This window comes from Sinocyclocheilus grahami, unplaced genomic scaffold (genome assembly GCF_001515645.1).
Source record: "Sinocyclocheilus grahami isolate Dianchi unplaced genomic scaffold, SAMN03320097.WGS_v1.1 scaffold3.1, whole genome shotgun sequence".
NCBI lineage: Eukaryota > Metazoa > Chordata > Actinopteri > Cypriniformes > Cyprinidae > Sinocyclocheilus > Sinocyclocheilus grahami.
Genome location: NW_015505182.1, coordinates 557,171 through 579,193, shown reverse-complemented (window position 1 = coordinate 579,193; position 22,023 = coordinate 557,171). Strand labels below are relative to the sequence as shown.

General features: G+C 36.1%; 1 protein-coding gene across 9 annotated transcripts in view; it reads right to left on the bottom strand.

The window, feature by feature from the left end:
• Nucleotides 1-17,681: 17,681 nt before the first annotated feature.
• LOC107557737 (neurofascin) overlaps nt 17,682-22,023 on the bottom strand; it is a 69,996-nt gene continuing 65,654 nt past the window's right edge. For all 9 annotated transcript variants that reach the window (XM_016241448.1, XM_016241294.1, XM_016241670.1 and 6 more), the window contains one exon: nt 17,682-18,263. In XM_016241448.1, the coding sequence (XP_016096934.1) occupies nt 18,035-18,263 (229 nt within the window). In that variant the 3' untranslated portion in view covers nt 17,682-18,034. The remainder of the gene's footprint in view (nt 18,264-22,023) is intronic.

The window sequence follows — 22,023 nt, the reverse complement described above, 5'->3', positions numbered from 1 at the left end:
AAAGAGTGAGAATAAGAATTTATATGAATTAAGGTACAGTCACATTAGCAAAATTTTCCCAAAAGTTTGCAGACAAAAGAGGTCCATTATTCATTCTCTGTTGGTCAACATGGCAAATTCAAATGACCGACTGAACCCGTTGCGAAATCTGTGGGGAAATCTTTCGCCCTATCAAATGGTAAATTGCGTAGATTCCACCAATTTACAAAAAATATAATTAAATAAAACATAAAATAGTTGGTCACAACTGTTTAAATCAAGAACTAATGGGCACATGCTTCTCAGAAGTTTCCTCTGAAAAAGGTCTCTCCTAAAGTATATCAGAAACAATCTCAACAGTAGCTTTGCAATAAAAAACAAGATATCTCAAAATTGACCAAATGATCTATTAATATTATAGCTCTAAACTTCCACTGTGTGTGAAAATTTACCTCATATGTGTCTATTTTTATTCATCTAGGACAGTGGTTCTCAAAGTGTGGTACCACTAGTGGTACTCAGAGGAATCACTAAATTAGGCCTAAATATTAATTAAAGGGGTCATATTGCACATTTGGGCGGCATTATGCTAATATTTCCACATAGTGAGGTAGATATGTGGGGGCGTGTTAGAACGAGCCATTTTAGGGGGGCGTGGCAGAGTCTTAAATTTGATAAAGAATATTTCTTTAGTTTTGAGACTTTAGTCTTTGCAACTTCAGGGATCTTATCTATGCACAATCAGCTTGTAACACTCCAAAGAGAAAGGAAAACTTGAAATCGCATCATATGACCCCTTTAATGTTAAAACACAATACATTGTAATGTAATCTTTATTTGATTGAAGGTTTTTACTAAACTTTTAGGTGCAACACATTTTAATTTAATAATTTTTTCAGTTTTTTATTTACCTGTTTGTAAGCACTGTGCAGTGTTAATGTTAAAGTGGCTGACAACAATAAATATTCCTATTAGGAATAAAACTGCCTCCTTTTTTAACTGTGCAGAGCTGTAGCTGTATAGGTAGGCCTACTACGCTACTTTATTTTAATGTTGGTCATTATGGTGGTACTTGGAGAGCCAAATGTTTTCTGAGGTGATACTCTGTATAAAAAGTTTGAGAACCACTGATCTAGGAATTAAAGGAGAAACATTTGAAATGAATTTGATACTTTGTTGAAACACAACTCAATTAAGCATCATAAGCAATAAAAGTGCAAGCAATAAAATTTTCCTTTGGGTTTTTCTTAACCTTTTTTATTGGTAATACTTGTAGTCAAGGGAGATCTATACAGGAAAAGATACATAATAGGTTGGAAAAGATAGCAACATTTTTTGAAGAACTTTGTTTTGGCTAATAAATCTGCTCAAAACTTAAGACTGAAAAGCCAAACTTCGACTATCACTAATTTTATTAAATGCTGAAGGATGTTTTCTTTAGAATAGAGAAATGAAACACAGCATAAAGATATGCCATCCAATTTCTTCTTTTTTAATAATTGGTTTTGAAAAATTGGACACTGGAACACAAATATACAGACATAATATGATTAAGAAAACTAGTTTCAGGCAAAAGTTGCTCAAGGGCCTAATCCAGTAATAAACTAATCTTGAAATTGAAGTTAGTATGCCCATGCGAAGGAGAGGGAAAATACAAAATGCAATGCGAAATGCTTGGCACAGATGAAGACAAAGAGATTTGTTAATTGATTGTGTTGTCTCAGCATGAAGTCATGAAAGGAGAGATTAAATAGCTGTCAAGCCATGGCAAATTACACTGGAACACGATGGTTTTAAATGAATTTATTCTACAAGATTCCAGGAAGTTCCAGACTCCTCATTCTCCCCTGGCTCAGACAAGAGGATGTGATCATTTTTCAATGCCCTTGTCCCCAGAGACTGACACTGCCCATCTAAGCCGGACCTCACCAGGCCAATACTAAGAGCCTGGACCCTGATTGACTGTGCGCGCCAGTCCCTGCTGTCGTATTAATTTTCATTTTGACTGCTGGAGTCTCTACAAATCTCATCAATGCTGTCACGGACTGTGGCCGCGCGCATGTGATTCAGGCACTCAGCCCGTGTGTGTGTCCGTCTGCCTGATGTGATACGTATTCTGATTCTCTTTGTTCAGGCCATGTAATGAATAGCTATTGATGTCAGAAGAAAATCTGTCACTCAGTGTATGTTTATGTGTTGCTGAAAGAACAGAAAAGGCAGAGATCTTTATGGCCCTTTGCCAGAATAAAATTTAGGTGCAAAACACAAAGACTAAATTTTGTCTTAAAGATGCACAATAAACGAATGAATGAAAACTTATACTACGTATACTTTTGACCAATATGGTTAAAACAGCATTTTATTATTAAATCACAAAAATGATATATATATTTTTTATTGATATCACATGATTGGCCAAATGGAACTCGTATACTTATTTATTTATTTTGGCTACTTTTGGTGCATAAGAGATTTAATGAATTATGCTTGACATACAGTATATACCTGCAATTGCACTGAAAATTTCTGCTTTTCCATGATGCTTCATCCATGCCAAGAGTCGTGTCCGTCTGCAACATAAACAAAAACCGACTTACAAAGCATGTCATCTATGTGAATTGAATATTATGCTGATAGTGTTTCTGTCTGGTCATTCCGTAATTTACTCACCCTCAAATCATCGAAGTTGTAGGTGACTTTTTTCTCAGTAGAACAGTAAAGATGATTTAAAGATTTTTGGGTGAACTATCCCTTTAAGGTGAATATTCCATGGAACTTTTTTTTTTGACAAATTTAAAAAATCACAATAATTGAATTTAAATCAAATAAACTGTTTTAAGAAACCAAAGTTAGATCTTAAATCATTAATTTTATTGACATGGCTGTGAATTTTCTACTAATACTAATACTAAAATCTAACCTAAGATACACACACACACACACACACACACACAAAATGTGAACGATTTTATATAAATGAATATATTCGACTCTGCTTTGAAACACATTAAACTCCAACACTTGGCTTTCTTAATTTCTTCATTTTAACACTGTCTCCAGGAAGCACAATGGGCTATAATCAAAATCTTTTGTAGAGAAATGTGTGTTCATACTGAGCTCTAGATGGATTACAAAATTAGCCATGCAAACAGAATTAATCTTTGTCATTTGAAGCAGCATGTGCAGATGGTTGCATATGTAATTTGAGTCTGATTAATTCTTCAGTCCTGTTGTGCATATTGAAAATTTAATAAAATTCGGACATGAAAAGGACGACAGTTCAGTGATGGCCACAAGAGGAGCGGACCCACAACAGATGAGCCACCCGGACCCTAAACAGACCACACCCCTCGTCTCTTATCACAGTGGATGAATCCCATGGGACACGACCCATTAAACCCCATTATCTAGATAGAGAGAATATGAGAGAGCAGGACCATTGATCCATCAAAGGAGGGGGAAGGAGAGATGGCTATCATCTCTTGTCTGATGGGTGATCTTCCTGGGGAGGCTGACATTTTTGGAGGTCCTCAGAAGTCTGGAGGTGACTCCACTTTGTCACAAGACAGTGCTTTTTGTCCATCTGACGTCAGGCTTGGCCAAAACCTTGGCGTTTCGATAATTTCCCAAATGAACATCAACCTTAACCGGGCCAGACGCCCTTTTTCTGATCTCAGCCACTAAAGAGAAGACTTTTAATTGTAGAATGAGATGAAATTCCTTTCAGCATGATGCCATGCGAGAAGCTCTCCAGACGAAAGTGATGCGCAAGCTCTATGAACTGTGTATCCGGAGAGACGTGGCTCAGATGCCGAGATAAAAGAATCCCTCTGCGTGACGATTAGCGAGATTGACAGAACTGCAGAATGCACTTGCTTTCCATGCACATTACTTCAAATCACTTGTCTTGACAGCTACCCGTTAGAAAGAGTAAAGCTGGACAACGAGTTAGCGATTTTTGTACTTTATTATTGTACTTTGGTATGGTAATAAAGGTAAGATTCTTTGAAATAAATTAATACTGTATTCAGCAAGAATGCTTTAAATTGATCAAAAGTGTCAGTAAAGACATGTATAATGTTACAAAAGATTTCTATTCAGGTAAATGCTGTTCTTTTCAACTTTGTGTTTATCAAAGAATCCTGACAAAAATCACCAAAATTGATCATTATGATAAATATTACTTGAGCACCAAATCAGCATATTAGAATGATTTCTGAAGGATCATTTGACACTGAAGACTGGAGTATCAGCATAAATTCATATATATATATATATATATATATATATACTGTATATACAGTATATTTAATATAATATAATATTTCTCACATTATCACAGTTTATTTGCTATAGTTTAGAAAATGGTTATAAAATACGACAAGAACTCAGAGTTAAACTGTGTCAGAACAAATTCATCTGGGTAATGTCAGATAACTTCTGATAGAAAGGTATATAATTAATTAGGTTAAATAGCTGTCAGCTGTTAAATTTAAGTACACAATTAGATAATACCAATTTAGGTCAATTAATTACCAATCAATGCTTAATTTTGTTCAGTCTGTGGTGTGAAAAGGTCACATTAGCAATTAAAGAAAAAACACTTGAGCAAAACACGGTCAGGTCAAAGTGTTTGAATAATGTTTGGTCCCAAATTGTTTATCAATTTTACTGGTAGTCCACTGTATGAAGAATTTTTGGGTATAATATGTCACAGTTTACTTTATTTTGCTATCCTCACTTACATAAATTAACTATAGTGTCCTGCACCCACTAGTAAAAACATAAAAAAATTATATCTGATATCTGATTAATTTTTGGTTGACTGTGTGTGTGTGTGTGTGTGTGTGTGTGTGTGTGTGTGTGTATACATATATATATATAGATAGATAAACAGTGGGTAAAAAAAGTATTGAACACGTCATCGTTTTTCTCAGTAAATATATTTCTAAAGGTACTGTTAGTAATTTTTGGTTGACTGTGTGTGTGTGTGTGTGTGTGTGTGTGTGTGTGTGTGTGTGTGTGTATACATATATATATATAGATAGATAAACAGTGGGTAAAAAAAGTATTGAACACGTCATCGTTTTTCTCAGTAAATATATTTCTAAAGGTACTGTTGACATGACATTTTCACCAGATGTCGGTAACAACTCAAGTAATCCATACTTACAAAGAAAACAAAATAAATAAGTTCAGAAATTATGTTATGTGTAATAAAATGGAATGACACAGGGAAAAAGTATTGAACACGCTTACTGAAATTTATTTAATACATTGTACAAAAGCCTTTGTTGGTAATGACAGCTCCAAGACCTCTACTGAATGGAGAAACTAGTCACATGCATTGCTCAGGTATGTGTAATAAAATGGAATGACACAGGGAAAAAGTATTGAACACGCTTACTGAAATTTATTTAATACATTGTACAAAAGCCTTTGTTGGTAATGACAGCTCCAAGACCTCTACTGAATGGAGAAACTAGTCACATGCATTGCTCAGGTGTGATTTTGGCCCATTCTTCCACACAAACAGTCTTCAAATCTTGAAGGTTCTGTGGGCCTCTTCTATGAACTCTGATCTTTAGTTCTTTCCATAGATTTTCTATTGATTTCAAGTAAGATGATTGGCTGGGCCATTCTAGCAGCTTTATTTTCTTTCTCTGAAACCAATTGAGAGTTTCCTTGGCTGCGTGTTTGGGATCAATCTTGCTGAAATGTCCACCCTTGTTTTATCTTCATCATCCTGGTAGATGGCAACAGATTTTTACCAAGAATGTCAATTATATACAGTTTGCCAGTGCCATGCTGAAAAACAGCCCCATGCCATGATCTTCCCACCGCCAAACTTCACTCTTGGTATGGTGTTTTTGAGGTGATGTACAGTGCCATTTGACCTCCAAACATGGTGTGTATTATGGCATCCAAAGAGTTAAATTTTTGTCTCATCTGACCACACTATATTCTGCTAGTATTTTACAAACGTGTCTAAATGTTGTGCAGCAAACTTTAAACAAGCTTCAAAATGCTTTTTCTTCAGCAAAGGAGTCTTGTGTGGTGAGCGTGCATACAGGCCACGGCAGTTGAGTGCATTACTTGTACCTACTAATTCCAGGTCTTTCTGAAGCTCTTCACAAGTGGTCCTTGGCTGTTGGACAACTCTTCTGATAATTATTTTTACTCCTCTGTCAGAAATCTTGCGCGGAGCACCTGGTCGTGGCCGGTTTATGGTGAAATGATGTTCTTTACACTTCCAGATTATGGCCCCATCAGTGCTCACTGGAACATTCAGAAGTTTAGAAATTCTTCTGTAACCAATGCCATGGGTATGTTTTGCAACAATAAGGTTGCAAAGATCTTCAGAGAGCTCTTTGCTTTTACCCATCATGAGATGTTTCTTGTGTGACACCTTGGTAATGAGAAACCTTTTATAAACCACCAGTTGGGACTGAACCAGCTAATATTATTTCCACTGACAAGGGGCAGGATTGCTTTCTAATTATTGATAGATTTCAGCTGGTGTCTTGGCTTTCCATGCCTTTTTGCACCGCCCTTTCTTCTTGTGTCCAGTACTTTTCCCCTGCGTCATTCCATTTTATTACACATAGCTGTCACGTTCGCTACTGTGAGGGAGCGAGGAGACGAGGAGTACATCAACAAGGAGATTTTAATGACATCAAGGGAACCAGGAAAACACATGTAGCTTAGGAGGTTGACATAAACAATACCGGACGAAGAACTAAGAACCGGGAACACTTTAAATACACAAGACATGACGAGAAACACCTGTAACTAATGAAACATAATAACATGAGGGAAAACACAGCTGGAAACAAATGGGAAACAATCAGAGAGCAGGAACAGGAAAACCAAATAAGGGCATGGAAACACATGGGGAGCAAAACACACACAAAACATGGAACAGAGTCTGACAATAGCTTAATTTCTGAACTTATTTGTTTTGTTTGCTTTGTATGTATGGATTATTTGGGTTGTTACCGACGAATATTTCATGTCAACAGCACCTTTAGAAATAAATTTACTGAGAAAAATGGTGACGTGTTCAATACTTATTTTACCCGCTATATATATATATATATATATATATATATAACTTGCCTTCAAGTCTTACTATCTTCAGATACTTCCTGATAAAGCAGAACTATATTATTTCAGACCCACCGTGCATCATTGCTCTTTTAAAATTGTTCAAGTGAACGATTACCCAATTTTTATTGCCTACATTTTGTTACTATCTATAAAAATAATTTACTGATAATAATTAAAAGAATTTAATGTGAAACAGGTAGAATAAATGAACCCAATTATCTGCTGACTTAGAAAACAACAGATGACAGCAAAAGTAATGAAATGCGTATTTGAAAGATTAATATCTCTGACTTTGAGGACCTTAAATGAATTATTAATAGCATATATATTTATTTTAGACCCCCTTCCCTTCAGTGGGGTGATTAGTTACTCTTCATTTCTTCATGCTCAGTGGCGATGGCACCCATGGCACCACACTGTCAAGACTGGAAAGAGTGAAGAACGGGGGAGGGAGGTATGTCTCGGTGACATGTGAGTTAATTGACTTCCAGTGGCATCCACCCATTGTGCCAGCTGGGGCTGTTCAGTCAGATCTGCTTTAATTTGGCCTCAGGGAGCAGAACACCCACCCCCCACACTCCCATCCTCCTTTGGACGGACTGACAGAAGGATGGAAAACATCTTTCTGTTGCACCTTTCCACCGCACATAGCATTAGCTTTACATTGGTCTGCTGCTCTGGTCAGATGCCATAAGTGACATTAATTATTGAGAGCTTGATGAGTGATGGAAGCTGTAGCTTTTAAGCACAGAGTGCTGCCTGACGTTCAGACCAGGCCTGTTTGACAAATGAATGGTAATAAGATTACTCACGGCTGCCTTTTGTTTTTCCTCCTTGATTAATGATCAGTGGGTGACAAATGTCACATGTCCCTGATTAATGTTGAAAGGTAGAAATATGCATTTGTCACACCACTGGAATCTCTGGCAGTTTCTTAATTTCTTTATGTATTCTTCTTTTGTTTTTATACATTTGTATTTCCTTTACATTAAAGTAAATTACATTTAATAAACTTGAATGTACATAAAAGTTTTCAATCATGTCTTTCAAGATGTGAATGTTTGTTTGAATCATGCATATTAATGAATATGATAAATATGCATTAGAGGTTAGGGTTAGGGTACCTGAACTAGCATGCTTTTTCAAAGAAGGGTAATGTGAGACATGTTGAAGGTGTCTGAATAAATTTTGGTTTGACTGTGTGTTAAAATAAAATAAAATATAATTAATATAATATAATATACCAAAAAATATTATATATATAAATATATGCAAGTCTGTGTAAACTGCATTTTTAATGTATTTTTCGATCTGGACTGTGATGTCATTGACCCATATATGTATTGGAAATATCTAAAGTGACACTGTGTTTGATGTATGTCATACAAACACAATAAACACACACACAAAAGCAGGCTTTTCATTTAGACAGAGAATGACTGATTGCATATGGTGCACTCAGAGAGATTGAGTCTGGAACAGATGTCACCTGACAGACAACTGTATGTCCATCAGCCAGGATCAATACTGGGCATATATTTGAGAGGGACAGAAGGAAACGGTTGGAGAACAAGGCATGTTCTAGTGTAGACAACACAAACTAGACACAGCAACTACCACCGTCAGGCCTAATTGTTTTTGTGCGATACTGAAAAAAGCTATAAGCTCCACAGAGCGGCTCTTACCTCATTTCTGTGATCTGTCACCCTTATTAGAAGAGCTGGCACTACTTTTCCATATGCATTTAAGTAGACAGTCACTTGGACAGTTAAGCCGAACTGCAGTGATGTCATCAGAGTAGGAGGGGTGTTGAATGATGACTGGCACTCAGGATGTGTTGTTTGGAGTGTACAGTGTGTGTCATCAGCTGTTTCAGTTTCTGATAACATGGCAAGCAACTAGTGAATTGTGTAGTGATGGGATGAAGGATTGAAACATTTAGCTAAAACATGAAATTTTAAATAAAAAAAAATTCAAAAGGCAAATTGTGTTTATAAATGGTTCATTATTTTCATACAACATATGGGTGAATTCAGAAAATTGGACTACTTTGTGACAGTAAAAAAAAAAGTAGCCCCAATTCACCCTATTCATTTAAAAATAATATATATATTTACATAAAATTGGCAACATAAAATTATTTAAAAAATATTGCTCAAAATAGTGGAATTCTTTACATACTTCACATTGCGTTTGTGTCTTTTATGCTCACCAATTTTTTGATCAAAATTACAGCCAAAAGTAATATTGTGAAATATTAATACAATTTAAAATACTAGATTATGTTTGTATTTCAGATGTTATACTGTAAATATATTTTAATATATTTGAAAATATATGCCTGTGGAGGAAAAGCTGAATTTTCAGCTGCCATTACTCCAGTCTTCAGTGTCACATGATCCTTCAGAAATAATTCTATATGCTGATTTGCTGCTCAAGAAACATTTTATTATTATCATTATTATTAATAATGTTAAAAACCATTGTTCTGCTTAACATTTTTATAAAAAAACATGATATTTTTCTGCATTCTTTAATGAAAAGAAAGTTTAAAAGAACAGAATTTATTTGAAATTTCAAATTATTTGTAACATTATAAATGACTTTACTGTCGTATTTGATCAATTTAATGCATCCTTACTAAATCGGCATGGATGAAAGAATATCACCTACAGCTCAACCTGGCAAAGACTGAGCTTCTTGTCTTCCCTGCCACTCCAACTCTACAGTATGATTTCTCCATCCAGCTACACTCTTAAAAATAAAGGTGCTTCAATAGGTTCTTCAAGCGATGCCATAGAAGAACCATTTTTGGTTCCACAAAGAACCATTCAGTCAAAGGTTCTTTAAAGAACCTTTGACTGAATGGTTCTTTGTGGAACCAAAAATGGTTCTTCTATGGCATCGTGAAGCACCTTTATTTTTAAGAGTGAAGGTTCTTCTACAATTACCACATCAACTTCGATCAGAAATCTTGGTGTAATCTTTGATTACCAGCTGACCTTCAAAGACCATGCTGGATCTTTCTGCTGCTTTTGACACTGTCAATCATCAGATCCTCCTGTCTGCCCTCTCTTCAATGGGCATTACAGGGATTCCACTTCGCTGGTTTGAATCCTATCTCACTGGTAGGTCTTTCAGGGTGTCTTGGGGAGGGGAGGTATCCAAAGCACATCAACTTGTCACTGGGGTTCCTCAGGGATCAGTTCTTGGACCCCTCCGCTTCTCCATATACATAACATCACTGGGTCCCATCATACAGGCACATGGCTTCTCCTACCATTGCTATGCTGATGACACACAGCTCTATCTTTCATTTCAACCAGATGATCCAACGGTAGCTGCACGGATCTCAGGCTGCCTGGCAGACATCTCGGCATGGATGAAAGAATATCACTTACAGCTCAACCTGGCAAAGACTGAGCTTCTTGTCTTCCCTGCCACTCCAACTCTACAGCATAAGTTCACCATCTAGCTATAGGTTCTTCTACAATTACCCCATCAACTTCGGTCGGAAATCTTGGTATAATCTTTGATGACCAGCTGACCTACAAAGACCACATTGCAAAGACCTTGCAGGGTTGCCTTGCACAACATCAGAAAGATCAGGCCCTTTCTAACGGAGCATGCTGCACAACTTCTTGTCCAGGCCCTTGTCATTTCTAGGCTGGACTACTGCAGTGCTCTTCTGGCTGGACTGCCATCAAGCACAATCAAACCTCTACAAATGATTCAGAATGCAGCGGTACGACTGGTCTTCAACGAGCCCAAAAGAGCCCACGTTACACCTCTCTTTATCTCCTTGCACTGGCTACCGGTTGCGGCTCGAATCAAGTTCAAGACATTTATGCTTGCATATAGAACAGCCACAGACTCAGCACCCGCCTACTTCCACTCACTTCTACGAATCTACATCCCCTCCAGAAGTCTGAGTTCCGCTAGTGAGCGACGCCTCATGGTACCATCACAGAGAGGCTCAAAATCACTTTCCAGAACATTCTCGTTCACCATTCCTGGCTGGTGGAACGATCTTCCCACCCCTATCCGGAATGCTGAATCCCTGACCACTTTCAAGCGACAGCTGAAAACTCATCTCTTTCGAAGCTACTTGACTTCATCATCATAAAAAAAAAAATTCTATCTCTTTATCTATTCCTTCTCTTTCTAGCGTGTACTTATTTGAACAATGTCTAAAAACTTGGTATTACAAGCACTTCCTGTATCTGTTTGCCTCTTTTAAGAAGAATCGCTTTATGTATTCCCCAATTGTAAGTCACTTTGGATAAAAGCGTCTGCTAAATATCTAAATGTAAATGTAAATGTAAATAAACGTATTAATTTCTTATAATAAACAAACAAATAAATAAATAAAACTACTGACTCCAAATTTTTTAAATCAGTCCTGAACAAAAATGTTGTTTTTGATCATTGGTTTAATATTTAAATGTTTTAATTGCAAATTATGAAGATAAAACAAGCACTACCATTCCTTTTGCTTGCATCTGACGTCAAAACTAAACTTTTATTAAAACCATAGAACGATAAGCTAAAATTACAATTGCCAAATCATGATGTACACATCATCTTTGATGAAGAACATCACGCGGCTTATCTGTCAGTAAAGCTTTGCAGGTGGTCTCAGTGCCCCACTGACTCTTGGCCAGACAGCAAAGAGCTGGGTAAAAAAACGGCAGTCTCAGATAAGAATGGACAGTCTTTCTGTCTTTACCTTTGAAGTCGCAGGTGGCTGTGAAACATGGCTGGACACTGACTAACAGCAGCTCACACTCCTCAGCTCAACTCAGAGTTAACGCAAATTACACAGTTCCAGCCAAACCTACTAGAACATGATGTACATTCTTTGGTAACATAATTACAAGTAGATTTAGCAACTGTCATCTATAAAGTGGTTGACTTTGCAGAACAGTTATTGGTGATTTTATTGCCCATATAAAGAAGCAAAGAGCTAATGTTTGCAGTTTACAAAACGGACAGTTAGCCTGATGTCATGTGAAATATGGTTCTCTAACAGAATAATCAATAAACACAAATGGATTCACTAAAGCATCATGAACATGGATGAGCTCAAAGCTAAGTGTCAGGTCTGTTTCACACCGCACATGCAAGCAGGTTTTAAGATGCACATATTTTTATTTTGATGCCATGTTAACAGTATTCATGCTGCTTGAGGAAATGTACAGAAGTCAACACAGAATATAAATTAATCCTTATATATTATTTTCATTACTTTTATTTCAGTATTTAAATATTGCATTGTTTGTCATTATCACTTTGTGTTAATGAGCTTCTTGTGCTTGTCTGTGGTGTGAGTCAAGTCAAGAATGTTTTCAATTCCATTACTAAACTTTCTAAAATATTGCACACTATGCCATGACAAGACCGTTTGCATTGGCAAAATTAATCAATCAGGTTTTTGGCCATACTGTCTGATGTCTAGCCCCTTGATGGATGAAAAACTAATGAAAGAAGTGAGTTGAAATATAGTTGACGTGTGAGCACTCTATGTTTTTTTTTACTTTAAACCGCATAAACACATTTCATTACACCAAATACACAAAATAATGTTCTTTTTAGCAGCATCATATGACCCCTTTAAAATGTTGTCAGCTTAAAGGGATAGTTCGTTTTAAAATAAAAATTTGCCGAACATGTTCTTACTTTCAGACCATCCAAGATGCAGATGAGTTTGTTTCCTCATCAGAACAGATTTATAGAAATTTAGCATTGCTCACAATGGATCCTCTGTAGTGTATGTGTCCCGTCAGAATGAGAGTCCAAACAGCTGAGAAAAACACAATAATCTACAAGTAATCCATATGACTCCAGTCCATCAATAACGTCTGAAGGAAAAAGTTGGATGTTTGTAAACAAATCCATAGGATGTTTTAACTATTGCTTCCAGCAAAAATACCTCTTGTGCTCTATTCATAACGTCACTTTCTGACGGCACCCATTCACTGCAGATGATCCAATGGAGAGCATGTGATGTACTGCTAAATTTCTCCAAATCTGTTCTGATGAAGAAACAAACTTCTCTATATCTTGGATGGCCTGAGGGTGAATTTGCAGCTAATTATTTAAGTTGACTATTTCTTAAACGACATAAACTCGAACAAAACTCTGTTTTCATTAGTAAACAACACATTTAATGAAAACCAATCTCAGGTTAATGTTGCGCCACGCTTTCACATGAATCATTCGACTGCACTTTGTCAATGCAGCTGCATTAAGAGAGTAACTTAACCCCATTTATTTAAAGAAGTAATTACAGAATCCTATCTGCTGCTGAAAGGTGGCTTGAAGCTTTGGCCATGGCTATTTTAGTTAATGGTGTCCGTGAGAGATATATGTGACAGGTGTTTAAAAGGTCTGGCTTTTCTCTCAGATGGCGGAAGGCAGAGGGCATTAATATTTACCAGTCTCAGGGGGGGGTCAAGGCAAAATGTATTCATCTCTCCTAAATAAAATATGTCTATGGTACACTCTTTCCAGGGTCCACAACAGATTTATCGTCACAGGCTTGTTATTTATTTCACCACTCGTTTTTTGTGTGCCTCTTGCCATCTGAGTAAAAGAAAGAGGTCGTATCGGCTACATTAGCTGTGGAAGTCATTGTATCATCCGGATATGGGTAAAATCAATGGGGAGAGCTGTGGCTCACTCAAATGTAGTGTGGATGATGAGTTGGCCTGTTGAACAGAGGCCAGATTACTGGAGACAATGATGAACAGAGATCTGCATCATATGGGTTTTAATCTAGTGTTAACCTACCTTGAATATAAATGACACTGATTAGAATGTACACGTACATATTAAAAAATTATTCATACAAACTATAATAAATTACATATTTATATTTAATAGTATTTTATAATTAACATGAAATATTAAAGTACTATTTTATATCATTATAAAACCAAATTAAAAAGGACACTTCTTTGAGTTTCTTTCATCTAATATAAAAAGTCATGTAAAAAAATAAATTATACATATACCCTTTTATATATATAAAAATGAAGTATATACAATATTTAACAATTAAATGTAATAACATTTTGAATTCAATGACATTTTAATTCATGTACTTTAGTTCAAGTCTAAATCTGCTCATTTGCTACGTATATAGATAGTAATATATAAGTTATATATAAGTGTGTGTTTATCTAAATATATGCATCTGTGTGTTTGCTACATACATATAGCAAATGAATAGCAAACAAGCACACACACACACACACACACACACATATATATATATATATATATATAAATTTTTACAGTGTATAATACAATTATTAAAATTATAATTATATAATTGTTAAGCTGTTACATAATTTTATATATTTTCACCTAAATTAAAGTCAATTACATTTTAAATTGTATACTTTAGTTCAAGTCTGAATCTGCCCATTTGCTACGTCAATTCAAAATTCATTCTCAATCCAATTCTGAATAGTTAACGCTTTAATTTTCCTTCTATAAAATCCTCAAAACCCAAATTTCTTCCTATATGAAGATTTATGTGATACTTATGACTCACTGGTTTGGTTGGTAAACTTGACACATTTCCATTAAGAGTTTAAAAAGTGAAACAATTTTTTAATCAGAGGCAAGGACAGATCAGAAGGTTGAGAAAATGACACAGCTTTACTATAAAGAAAGGCGTCTCGAGCAGATTAAGTTGCAGCATCTCGTCATACACGCATACATGTTGAACAATAATGACTGACCATTTCCTTGGCCAGATTTACAGAAAAAAAATAAACACTGTTAACCAGCATGATCAGCGATTTAAAAAGCTGCTCCGATGCACAAATGGCTAAAAATTAAATAAGGATGATAATAATAATCAACATGTATGGTTTTGAAAAAAATCAAACGTGTCATGAGAATAGCTGTGGCGATTATTGTACTCTTTGTTTTATGGTAACTAAATTATGTATGTTACCAGTTAAGTACACAGATGATCCGACATTGGGAGAAAGACAGAATAAGCAATATACCAACAGATATATAGTTGTATATATTTTTGAACATCGCTAGTCCACAACAACTCATGGACAGGGGAACAATCTGTGAGGACGATAAAAGTGGCTGCAGAATTTCAAGGCAAGGTTGGTCAAAATAGTTTTAAGCCGACTCTGAATTGCCTTGATGTTAAACCGTGTGACTCACAAAGCTACAACAACATCACGTGTGATCTAAAGAGTTGTCTGTGCATGTAAGTCACTACAAAAGCTGTGCAGAAAACAGAAGAGCGAAAGGCAAACGAGGACAGTATTGCTTTGAGGTACTGGAGAGAAAGCAGATCTGATGGATCCAATCAATTTCATTAACACGTATTTCTTTACTGCGAAGGCATTGTATACGACAATGCATCCCTATCAGGGAGTTATGACCTGATATTCAGCCCTTTCAAAGAGCATGATCAGCTGGGCCGTGTCACAGGTGAAAGGCATTATGGGAGCCTGTGGTGAAGTAATACATGAACAGACAAACCATTTTCTCTTGCATAACACAATTCAAATGTTTACAAAAAAGGTATCATCCTCAGTGCAGAATGCTACAATGGTACAGCTCTACAGCATTTGCTATTTACATCATGGTGTCAGCCGGGTGAAATTGGGACGTGAGTGAAGAAATATGTCATGATTAAAATGACAGGACACAAAAACAAGTCTCATTCAAATTACCCAAGATCACTGGCTGAACCCAAATCCAAACCTGTGCGTGGAGTCTTGCATTTTGGGATGCACCAAAAGTATTTTTATTTTTACTTATTGTAACACAGTAAGCCTGCTCAAAAAAAGAAGAAGAAAAAAAAGGATATTTACATCATGACCAAGGCCTTATTTGAAAAAAATAAATACACAATATTTCCATTTCATGTTATGTAGAAATTACATTAAATAAATTCAAAAATATTAACACAATAGCAGTGATACGACATAAATACTAAAAAGAGCAGCACAATTAACAAATAAGACATACTCCTTTTAACGGTGACATCACTTTTGACTATTTTACATCGCCACAAACATGGTCCTTGATCTCTGAATTATGTTTTCATCTACATTACACAGAGAAGATTTCAACAGCACAGCTCAGACTCAATAAATTATTTATATATTAGTCCCTATTATTTTTATAAATAAAATCAAGATAAATATGTAGAGGGGTCCAAAAGTTTGAGATCACTAGTAAAAATTAATATATGTGGTTTGTCGCCCTTTTGCTTTAATGACAGCAGAAATAAAGCTGCATAAACTCAGCAAGTTTAGGTAAAACCAGGATGATTTTAAAGCATCCAAAGACAGATGTTCTTAGAATGTGGAAGAAAAATATCTGACCATCTGTAAGGAGTCACAACAGACTCAATGTTTCAAATGAATCGGTTCCTTATTTAATTAAATCCTAACACTGGCATGAAACAGAAGCTGCGATCGTGTTTCCCCCCAATGTGTTCAGCTTCTCGAACAAAAGAAAAGTGATTTGTCTATTGAGAGCTGATTGCAAAATGGCACATGATTTAAAAATAAAAATAATAATAATAATGTGCATGAATAAATCATTTATATATATCCATAACATTGTCAACTTTGATATCTTTAAATATCTACATTTTTAGTTTTCAATTTTTCAAAATCTTAAAGTGTTGTTTATTTCCAGGTGCAAATTTAAAAATCCCAGATCCTCAGACTTTTGAACCATAGTAGTGCAGAAGATAAAGTAATGGTAGTACAGTAGTATGAGAGCGGCACTACAGTTACAGTGGCATGTCTTCATGTCTGCTCTCCCGACAAAGAGAATCAACACTGGATCAACCCCAAACAATATGTACACTTCTCTTTACCAACTCGGTATGTCTATGTTGAGTTATTCATGTCTAGAAATCCTCATATGACAACCCACTTATGTATTGATGCACCCCAAACTTTTTTAGACTCCTCGAAGAAACTTATTCCGACACCGAAATCTTCACCAAGCTGATTTAAAAAAAGAAATCAAGAAAAACAAACGTGATCATCATCGTCATCGTCATCGTCAAGTCTTATTAAAAAAGTGTGTATTTAACTCTTCATATTACCTCTCCATTGTCCTTTGAGCTAAAATACTACCATGCTTCAAAATGTTGTCTTTTTTTCTTCATTTACAAGTGATGCCATGTAACCTCGGCCGATAAATATTGGTGGCGTTTTATAGTTGCAGCCAGTAAAAATATATTAACAAAGCAATGGCAAATGAAAGCATGATATCAGTCCTGTCGCATACTGTATACAGTCAGAACTGGATGTTTTTTTTTGTTGCGAAAGTCAACATACAAAAGAAAACATGAGATTCTAACGTCCAATTTTAACCCAAAAGCACGATAATGATAATACATAGTGCATAGTTTATAAAGCACATCAAACCGTGCCAGCACTGTCTAGAGGATTCATGTTTTTAGATGCATCTATTTGCGGTGGAGGAAAAAAAGGATCATTCACTGCGGAAATATCAATATGATAAACGTATTTGCCGACGTTCTGCAGTTGAGTCGACCCACAGTTGATATGTCACAGGTCTGGTGCTTGTATCTCCGTTTCTTTGATGCTAGCTACAGTTAGGAGGAGGAGGAAGGGGCAGATTAAAGATTTACAAAATAAAAAAGAAGAGCATAAGCCACATGAAAAGCTCAAAAGTCCACCCCGTCGCCCTAAAGGCACACTAAAGTCTGTGTGGGGCATGGGGATACCTTAAAGAAAGGTTTCTGAACACCGTTTTTGGCTCACCTGCCTTTCCCCATCCCTTGTTTAGAAGGATCATGCACGCCAGTGCGTTGTATGTGAATACTTGTAATTCTCTCTGTATGTATATATATGTATTTTTACGTGTGTAGTGGCACCCTCCGGCCCGCTGGGGGCACCGTGCTCAGGTTAGGGTGCTATGCTAGAGAGTAGATGGCATTAACGGGTGACGTGGCTTCTGAGCTCTCGTTTCCTTCCGTCTCCTCTTTGTCCTTCTTAACTGTGTACTGGCCTATGAAAGAGCCGTCCTCGTTGAACTGGCCGTCTCCTCCTTCACCATAATCCACCAGACTGTCGTCGCTCTCTTTTACGTTCCCGTCTAGGGATGTTTGGCTGCCTTGTAATGGCTTGTTGTCTTCGTCACTGCTGTTGGGAGAAAGAGAAAAAGAGTTAGAACATGGTTTGACTGGATAGCATGGACCTGTTACAGTAGCACCCTTAATTTGGGGGATGTTGTGACTCCAAAAGCATGTTAGACAACCATTTAAAAGCAGGCATGTATTCTGATTACTTAAACACAAGCAACTTACAAATTACTTCATAATAGAATATATTTTAAATTCATTTTCAGCAGCCATTACTCCAGTCTTCAGTGTCACATGATCCTTCAGAAATCATTCTAATATGCTGATTTGCCACTTAAGAAATCATTATTTCTTATTATTATCAAGTTTGAACGTTTTTTTGTTGTTGTGGAAAACATTTTTTTAAGGGTATTTTGATTGCATAGAAAGTTTAAAAGATTATATTTATTCTAACATTATGAATGCTTAATAACACTTAGAAGTACCGGTATTAATTTTTATTTATTTATTTTACTGACACCAAACTTTTAAACAGTAGTGTATCAGAATATTAAAGAATATAGAAAAAGAAAAAGTAGAATATTAAAACACCAAAATCCTACTTCCCAGATATGTGGCATCTGAATTTAATGAGAGTTTTTAAAAACAGTTTTGCTTTTTATTCCATGTAAAAACTATTACAAATGCTGAGAAAAACATTTCAAATCTCACTTTTGAGAAACGCCAAGGAGAAAAGAAAAGTCCCAAGGTGAAAGAACAACAAATTTATTACTAAAGACAAAGACAAACTCTTTGCTCTCTGTATTCTATAAATGATGCCATGGCTATATATTATTCATTGCACTATATTATCACAGGTAGATCTTTCATCCCCTGTCCTGTCCATGCCCACACATGAGAGTCCTATTAAAACGGACCTCTGCTGGGGGGTAAGAGTGTCATGCATGAGGAACTGGGACCTACAGTAGGCTACATCAACTGAGAAGCACCAAGAAAACAGAAAACCACAAAGCAACACCTATGAGATCCTAAAAATCGTTGACTTAGCACAGAGGTCCATTTTAAATTTCATGTAATATCCATGGACCTTGTTGTAAATTGTATTAATGATGGGCTGTTAAATTGAAATGTTGTAAATAAACTACTTTGTCCCCTCACAAAACAAGGTTTACAACCAGGCTCCATGATATTATCCATTGTTACGGGTCATAAAAATGCTTTTACCAACTGCATATATCCTCTCTATAAACAAGGAGCAATTCTGCATCAAATGGATATTACCAGATGACACGGTTCTGTGCATGCACCATGACAACTGGAAAATCATGGCTGTTTAGTTATTTATCTTTAGATTCAATAAGGCACATTCAGGAAATGCTTTTTCCCCACCAAACACTCTCTCAACACCAGCAAGTGTTCAGGGAATAAAGAGAATGGGTTTTTGATTTAATCGATCAGTCCTCACACCCACAGTATCGCCTGCTTTTCACCTCAAACAGTGGAAAAACTGATTTTCAATGAGCGAATGCAATCTGTATTCGTATTGTACATCATTTTTGACAGGATATATGAAAACTGTGATGATGTGATGCAAAATTTAGCATGAATTACGGCTTGTTGCATACACTTAATTGCAATTGTACCTGTGGGAACTATTTCGCAAGACGCGAAATACGTACCGTCATGTATATTTCGATACATATTTGATGTGAAATGTCCACTGAGTGGCACTAAAAGTGTTTGTTTTTTTCCCCCCGGGAACAGATGAACGTACAAAAGGATACATTTTATTCGACGTTGGTTTTGTACGTGTCACTGCAGTTATGATTTGAAATGTCCATTGAGTGGCACTATAACTCTAATGCTAGGTGACGTTTTACAATATAGTGCCACCTGCACTACACCTAAACCTACCCGAATGGTATGAACAAACGTGAATGTGACGTAAAAACGCAATCAGCAGCATGCCGTTTTAGCTTGTTTTACGATCCCTCATCTTTCAGCTCTTTCATCGTGAGTCATGTTTTTCACGGGATTTGCACCCAAGGATTCCGCATCTTATGTCCAGCTGAGCTACCGAGCAAGATTATTAGGCCTACGTCCGGAAAGCGTAACATATGAAGCTGTAATCATAACTGTGTATGAAAACGATTACAAGTGCTTGCTGTTTTACCGCCTCTAGTGTTAATTTCTGTTGGAAACTGCAGTGACATGTACTTATTGGTACGTAACCTTATTTCATGTCTGGACGAAAAAATTCCCACAGGTACGTTTTCATCATGAGATCAGGTAGCCTAATTTTTCTAAAATATTTTAAAAGCAAATAAATGAATTAATGAATGAATGAACAAATAGGGCTGTCAACATGACATTAAGCCGATTAGTCAAATCAATAGATCCTCTGCAATGAATGGGTGCCGTCAGAATGCGAGTCAAAACAACTGAAAACCATTGCACTAATCCACAAGTAATTCATACGATTCCAGTTCTTCAACCAGCTTTCCACTTTACTAGATGTTAATTGACAGACACGTTCAGTGTGGATTATTGTGATTTTTTTTCTAGCTGTTTGGACTCTCATTCTGACGGCACCCAATCACTGCAGAGAATCCATTGGCGTGCTGCAATGCTAAATTCCTACAAATCTGTTCTGATGAAGAAACAAATTCTTCTACATCTTGGATGATGTGCGGGTGAGTATATTTTCAGCAAATATTAATTTTGGGGTAAATCATTCCTTTAAATTGACAGCCCTATAAATAAAGTTATTAAATTTACAGATTTGGTAAATTGCTATATTCTAACAACATCAATTTTGAAGCATGAATTATGAGTCATGTTAGAATGACAGGGAAAAAAATGTGTCATGGAAATTTTTTTTAATGTATCCTATGCTTTCAGTCATTTATCAATACTAAAGGAGAAGGACATGTATGAATCGATTAAAATGCAAGGCAGAAAAAAGCTTTAGTTCTTGATTAATAGTCCAAAGGCAGGTGAAATTAATACCGCTCTTTTCATACCTTTCCCTTTCAAGAGACCTTCATTGGACCAACAGGAATGGAAAACACCCAAGAATAAAAAATGATTAAGGGAGAAAGAGTGAGAAAAAATGAATAAAACAAAACATTTGTGTCATCAAAGAGGCACTTAAAAGAAAAATAAGAGGAAAAAGAAAATGATGCAGTGAACATCATAATTATAAACAGCCCTCAGCAAATAATCTGTCATTAGCTTTTTGCTTATTTTCTAGATGTGGCATTCTATCGAAAACAGATCACTGACAAAACCCAAGGGCTCTGATTTCCAGCAGACTCTCCTCTCAGATTGTAGGAAATGCATAATAAATTCTGAAAGCCAAAGGGCATCATAGACTCAATGAAGTGAAAAAACATACATTTTCTTAGCAAACTCCTTGCATGCAAATATATGTTCAACCGAGTTTCCTCTAAACAAAGCAGAATCATTTTCACGTTTCATGCTGTCATTGAATCTACGTGTCCTTGGTTCCTTTTTGACAAATTAACCTTGACATTACAGTACTAGCTTTTAAAATATTAACCTTACAATGAAAAAATTATTCAATAAACAATAAAAATATTATTATCATTTTATTTATAGGAGAGTCAAAATAATTTTAAGAGGGAATAAAATGCTTCAGTACTTGACATTTTATTTCAGGCCAAAGCTTTTAATACAAATTCCAATTCACTCTCAGGGATGAACGGCTTTTTATGAACCATGCGATAAGTGTTTTAAGTGGTGCTGTAAGTGTTTACAGCACCGTGTCCTAAACAGGCAAGTTTCAAGTGACAAGCAGT